The sequence below is a fragment of the Schistocerca nitens genome, chromosome 1 (genome assembly GCF_023898315.1).
Source record: "Schistocerca nitens isolate TAMUIC-IGC-003100 chromosome 1, iqSchNite1.1, whole genome shotgun sequence".
NCBI lineage: Eukaryota > Metazoa > Arthropoda > Insecta > Orthoptera > Acrididae > Schistocerca > Schistocerca nitens.
In genome coordinates this window covers 551,640,132-551,647,468 of record NC_064614.1, presented here as the reverse complement: position 1 = coordinate 551,647,468, position 7,337 = coordinate 551,640,132, and the positions used below count along the sequence as shown (strand labels likewise).

Sequence of the window (7,337 nt, the reverse complement as noted above, 5' to 3'; positions counted from 1 at the left end):
TCAAGTTCTGGCCATATTTATTTGTCAAGCCATTCACTGTTGTGACAGATCACCTCTCTATGCTGGATTATTAGCCTGCAAGATCTGTAAAGTCGACTGGCAAGATGGACATTGAGGCTCCAGGAGTATACTGTCACAACAATACATGGAAACAGGTTCAAACACAAGGACACACTGACTGCCTTTCAAGGACCCCTTTGGTGGCATACAGCAACATGGATGAAATCTCAGTCATAGCTGCACTGAATGACACTGCTGCTGAACAGAGTGAAAATTCAGCACTGGTGAAAACTACAAAAGCTTTGAAGAATGAAGAACCAACCAAAGGAGTATTCAGGTTGATAACTGGAACATTATTAAGGGGAAAATATCCAATGGGGCAGAAATTGTTGCTTGTCATCCCATCTCATCTGTGGCCTGCGATCCTGAAGTATTTCCATGACTCTCCAACATTTGGTCGCATAGGATTTGTGGAGACTTTAGACAGAATCAAGCACAGATATCAATGGCCTGGTCTCTACCAATATGTTAAGACAGTGTGTGAGCCACTGTAAGGAATGCCAACAACAGAACCATATGATTTGATTATCTCTGGAGCATCTAGTACTAACCATGCCTCCAGCAACACCTTTTCCTTGGACTGCAATCGACCTCTTGGGAAGGTTCCCAAAGTCAATATATGGGAATCGATAGATAATAGTCTCCACTATGTAGCAACTATGCTGCCATAGCTCTGGAAAAACTGAAATTCACATAAGAGACATCATTTTCAAGCAAACCAGCCAGAGATAATTTCACGCTGCTACGTCACCTGCAGAATGACAACTGCCTACCATCAAAAGATGAATTGCCTCAAAGAGTGCTTTAATAAGACATTGGCAGATATGAACTCTATGTATGTTGACGTCAAACAGAGATATTGTGACACAGTACTGCTTCTCATAACATTTGCATAAAACACAGCAAAGCAAGAAAGTGGAGGCTTCATACTGTTCTCTCTGCTCTATGGCCACAAGACCAAAACCACAATGGACACCCTGTTCCCATTTCAAGTGGATGTACTAGGATGACTACATGAAACATCTCATCACCAGGGCAGAACAACCAAGGCAGGTGGCTTGCATATGGACTCTGGACTCCACAAGAAAGACAAAGAGCACTATATAACATCAGCACCAGCCAGTGAGATACAGCCCAAGAGATTTGGCGTAGACGATTATGTTGTGCAGAAAGTGTATGTATTGAAGCCCTACTATGGTCAAGAGTTTGATGTTCATCATAGTGAAGAGAATGTAACACCACGAGGATCGACCAGCACCACCATATGGTGGACCATTGTCAAGATCTACATACAGGGTGAAGGAGTCAACTCCAAAGAGAACTTCTGAAACAGGAGGTTGATGTTTCTCCAGTAGAGGGAACAACGCCACAAGCTGTGGTGCATGCAGTGTAGTTGTTCGTGTCACTGCCTCCTGTGCTGCGGGTCACCATTTCAAACCCGAACACCAACAGTTATTTATGATTTATAATTGGTGGAAGGTTCTTTAAATACTTTGAATATTCCATATTTGCATAAATAGCTGCCCTCTCCATCTAGATCTCAGTTTTGCAGGCTTCATATGTTCATATTGATTGTAGAGAGAGAGCATGGGGGGGGGGGGGGGGTGCTGCATTCTTATAAGTAAATGCATAATACAAAACTGAAGGTAACATCCAAGTTTACATACAGCATTAACATGGATTTTCATGTTAGTTCACACAGCCAATGTAGTGTTCATTGGGAGTGGCATAAATCTAAGAAGTATTACATTAATAAGATAGAATGGTGGCTTTTTGAGCATAAAAAATTGTCTAGGGTAAGTCAGAAGCAGAAACAGTGGACCAATGTAGCAGTTACCCCATCACTGCAAGTTACTAGGATAGGAAGCAGCTGGAGTGTGAAATGTTTGGAACTGATTTAGACAAAGACATCTATAGCTTTAATTTGATGCAATGCTGGTATCTATGCTGACTTATTGTAAAGTCCTCATAATATGTCACATATCTCTAAATAAAGTTGTGTTATATTGGAATGAGTGGCAACTACTGACATCACAACGTGGCAATTGGTGCCCAAACCCAGGACTTTCCATGATTGCTGCTGTGACATCAACTTTTGAATGCGCTTTATGATGCAATATCAGGAGAGTTCACTGCAATTATTTGTTATGCCACACAAAAGATCTTTCGTCGGCAACCCACTGTGAAGATGGCTAAGTCTAACTGCATATTCATGTCACATTTTTTGTAGTTACATTGAATTCATTACTGTACACTATACTGCCATCATATCGGTCCTGTAGATGCTGTAATCAAAGTTTAGAATCATATATTTATGCTAAACCTATTGTTTATTTATGGCTGGTGCTGTTATCTGTTAGTTGCTTATTGAACTACATAGTGCCTTGGCCCACTGAGACAATTGCATATCCCCTCATGATGTTTCACTCAGAAAAACAGGTTTCTATGGCTCACCCCACCATCAACAATAAACAATCTACTTCAGTTGTTCCACTAGCTAAAATCAGATTGCCCACTATAAAACATCAGATTTTTCTGACAATATTGAGATCTGGTATTGCTTTTTGGTAACTGTTTCAACAATCAAAAGATCAGAATCCCACAATATACACCATTGGTAAACACACATTTGTGCATGGTTGGTTATAAGGAGAGTCAAAGCATTTATGTTGATGATCCCACTATGATCTGTGGCGCAAGAAACAGCAAATTCTCCCATCACATTTTGGCGATAAAAATGGAAATATACAAACTCATCTGAAGTACTTTGATACTGTTAAGCCCACACACTTTAAAAATACAGAATCAATTCTACATTTATCAAGTCACCACATAAAAGCTTTCAACACGCTCGGCAAAGACATAAATGCTCATGGTCATGTACTAGCACCAAAAATTCTCAGAACTTTTCCTGAAGATATCTGCTGATGCTGGCTTATTTATGTCCAGCAACCAGTCTTTCAGACAGGGACATACTTCTCTTGATGCAATTCATAAGAATGGAAATAGAAGCAGTACTTACTTCACAGAAGATCCTCTGTGACAATAAAACATCGACTTACTGTCCCATGGTAGCAGCCCTTCATATCTATGCTAATCAGAAACAAGCTTTACTCAAAGCTAATAAAAATTATGGTCCTTTTGTGTCTTATAAAAAACAATAATAAATCTAATATATTAATATAATATCATATAATAAAATTACTGACAAAAACAGAAATTGAGGAGTACTAACTCATCTTTTCTACAACTAAACAGAGGACATAAAGGGTCACCCTGTAGGAAGAGTAGTAGTGTATTATGTGCTAAATGTAAAAAAAAAGTCGATATGCTATGAAAGTAAGATATGCAAGATCTCAACAGAGCAGAACAATGTCACTCCTGTTAGTATTATAGTGTTTTTATTTGTGCCATATCTGTCATCACATCTTGACAAATGTTTCTGCTGTTGTTACTGTTGTAGTGGTGGACTGGAAAAGACAGTAGCAGTGTGGTTTAATGATACTTAATTGTTAATGCTTTAATTGGATAGATAAAAAATCTACTCACCAAGCAGTGGCAGAACACACATGTAAAAGAAGGTTACAATGCAAGCTTTTGGAGCCAGTGGCTACTCCTCCAGGCAGAAGGGTTGAAGAGGAAGGAAGAGGGGTGAAGGAAAAGGGGCAGATTTCGGGAAAGTCACCCAGAGCCACAGGTATGGGAAGACTTACCGCACAGGATGAGAAAGAAAGAATGATTGTTGAGGACTGCATCAGATGAGATTCGAAAACCTGAAAGCTTAAAGGTGGAAGACAGAGTAATATGCAAGACACAGAAGAATAGATTATGATGAATGGGCACACACAGAGGATGTATACTGGCAATATGCAATATCCTGTTGCAGAGCAAGCTCTACAACATGACACTTATGACCTCTGTGCCTGTTTCATTAAACGTGTCACCTGGAACCTTGCCCCAGACAACAGTTTCTCAGAACTCCGCAGGTGGGAACTATCACTACAACATGTCCCTGGTTCTCACCACCCAGCTGCCTTAATTTACGTTAATTTCCTCTATCTCACTATTTCTTCACTGTAACTACTCTTTTGATCACTCTGTTTTAGTTTTCTACATCTTTCACTGTCTCACCCATCTATTTTTCACCCCGCCTCACCTCTGTTACGTATAATGCACATAGCATTCACTCTTATTAACTACTGCCAATGTTTAAGCAGCAATCTCCATCTTGCATATTACCCTGTCTTCCACCTTTAAGCTCTCAGGTTTTCAAATCACGTCCGATGCAGTCCCCAACAATCAGTCTTTCCTTTTCATCCTGCGCTGTAAGTCTCCCCTGACCCGCAGTTCTGAGTGACTTTCCCGAAATCTACCCCATTTCCTTGAGCTCTCCAGTCCTCCTCCTTCACCCCTATTCCTTCCCTTTCCACCCTTCTGCCTGAAAAAGGAGCCACAGACTCCAAAAGCTTGTCTAATTATAACCTTTTCTGTGTGTTTCTGCCACCGCTTGGCGAGTCGACTTTTTATCTATCCACTTAAATTATTTAGTCAAAAATTTGTTGTTTTAATTGTTAATAAGTCTATGAAACTAGTTCATCACAGATGCTGTTTTCTACTGGAGCTGTTTCACATTCCTGGAGGTTCTCCATGACAGAATTCATGGAACACAAAGAATGACATCAGTCGCATTTAATTAAAAATATAAAAAGGAAAGAAAAATGAGTTCTGTTGTTCTCCTGTAATACACCTCCCTGACATGATGCACAAGACTGTGACATGTTACACATTATATTGTAAAATTAGTGTGGATATATGTTTACACGAATACTGCTGTTCACTAAGCCACAATTGTTGAAACATTTTTCTGGATTTTTTAAACAAATGAAGACTGCAGTTGTGTAATAGTTTCTTTTTTGTGTTAATGCAAAATCAAGTTATCATGTAAACAAAAGTCTTTAATGTACCACCATCAATTTCATGTATATACAAAACGAAAAACAAGATCATATATTAGTTGTGGAATTAACCTTTTATGGTACAAAATGATGTTCAAATGCAACAAGAACAAACAGTATTATCTGTAATCACTTTTTATTACTGTTCATGTAGCATTGTAAACCATCTGGAAGGCATTCTTAAGTACATTATTTATTTTCTTTTTTCGTTTTGTAACTCTTCCTTTCCTTATCCTCTTTTTCAGTATTTTGTTCCAATCTATTTGGCTTGGTAGGTCATGTTCATCGCAACTTTTTGGTTCTCCAGGCTCTTGCAGTTTAAAAGACTGCCAAGAAACATCACCGTTAAAATCAAGATCCAACACATTATTTCCTTTCTGCCATGGCAATAGCCCCAAAGGGCATCTGGTCCAATCAAAATTACCTGTAAAGAAAAAAGCGGAGACCATATTAGTATGGAATGTTAGAAACATTATCTACAATACTTAACTTAGGTTAATACTTCTTGCATTCAGAGTATTACTCACAACTTACTATACTTAGTAGACGAAATGATTGTATGTAAACACTGGCTGGAAAACCCCATCTGGGGTTGTTCAGCAGCCTACTGCAAGTCTTTTTACTTGACACCACTTTCATGACTTGCTTATCAATGACGATGAAATGAACACAAGGACAAGAGAAGACCTAGTCCCTAAGTGGTTAAAATATCCTACCCGGCAGGTGATAAACCCACGGCCCCGGTATGTCAGTCAGCTGTGCTTACCACTCAGCTACAGAGGCAGATAACTTACGAGAAGGTAAATATACAAACTGTATCGCACAATAGGGGTGAGAGTGTCACTGATATGATACACGAGTTGGAGTGGCAGTCACTGAAACAAAGGCAGTTTTCTTTGCGGTGAGATCTATTTACGAAATTTCAATCACCAACTTTCTCTTCCGAATGCGAAAATATTTTGTTGACACCCACCTTTGTAGGGAGAAATGATCATCATAATAAAATAAGAGAAATCATAGCTTGAACAGAAAGATTTAGGTGTTCCTTTTTCCCATGCACCATTCGAGATTGGAAGAGTAACCATGTAGATGTAGATGAAGAGGAAGCGGAACTACATCACATCAGGATTTATTATTATTACTGTCTACTTACATGTATTTAATGCTTTAAGAATAGGGTTCTTCACATTGCCTACATACCTTCACTCAACATATAATGTATTCATAAGAAGGGGGTCAGCATGGAAGGAAACATAAGCTCAAACAGTAGTGGTCATTATATGCTTACAGTTCTCACAGCTTGTCCAAATATTAATTTATGCATACGAGCCCAGTGAGCAATAGCATCTGCAAGTTGGGAGAATATCTAATGGTCACAGCAATAGATGGATTATGCCCTGTGTTTAGAGCCGTCGACAGTACAAATTGGTTAACAGTCATTGGTGAGCAGAATGTATGGGTTAGCCATAAAAATTTGACTTTCTGATGATTTGCCTATCAATGGCAGGAGTGATGGTTGTGCAAAATGGTTCAGGTTCAGTTAGATTGCTAATCAGATAGCTCATTTACGAGCTGACAATATAGTACTCAGTGAAGTTTTATTATAGTGAAAAAATTAACAGCATCAATAAATGGTTATCATCAGTCAGAAACCTTGTGTATTACAATTACATTAATTTCCTAATTTGTACCATATCCTGTTTTAGGACGAGAGAATGATAAGACCTACAAGATGGAAACAATCGAACGTATAATAAAGGGGAGTTGTAACATGTTATTAAATTTATTGTTATTGCATATAAACTTTCATAGGTGTGACAGTTTGTTCGCTGGGTAACCTTGTACATTTAGAATGTTGCACACATTTGTCTGCAATGAGGAAGTTAAAATCACTTGTTTAGGTAAATAACCTAAAACTTAACTGGAGAACAGCAAAAGTGTCAACTGCCGCGAATTTCCCTTGCTATTCTGAAACCAAGAACTACACTCTGGTTTGCAAGATTTGAGCACAAAACATAACCTATATTTTTAAAATGTGACATCAATGCAAATTGTTTCTATTACAGGGAAAATCATGTTGCAAAAATTGTGTGATACCAAAGGGATCTCAAAAATTTCTTTTTTTTCAGAATGAAATTCAGTTGTCAGCTGCATAATATGAACATTTATTTCATTTAACCAGTTTTGACATATTAATGCGTCATCTTCAGAAGTCTACAAAATTTATGAAAATATTCATCATAACGTGACCATACATGTACATAAAGTACAAGAACCATATTATGAAAACTTATACTGGCTTAACAGATGCCAATATGTTGT

At 38.3% G+C, this 7,337-nt stretch overlaps 1 protein-coding gene across 2 annotated transcripts in view; it reads right to left on the bottom strand.

Moving 5' to 3' along the window:
• Window positions 1-5,134: 5,134 nt before the first annotated feature.
• The window catches only part of LOC126254397 (uncharacterized), a 99,598-nt gene continuing 97,395 nt past the window's right edge, over window positions 5,135-7,337 (bottom strand). For both annotated transcript variants that reach the window (XM_049955308.1, XM_049955309.1), the window contains one exon: window positions 5,135-5,439. In XM_049955308.1, coding sequence (XP_049811265.1) covers window positions 5,162-5,439 — 278 coding nt within the window. In that variant the 3' untranslated portion in view covers window positions 5,135-5,161. The remainder of the gene's footprint in view (window positions 5,440-7,337) is intronic.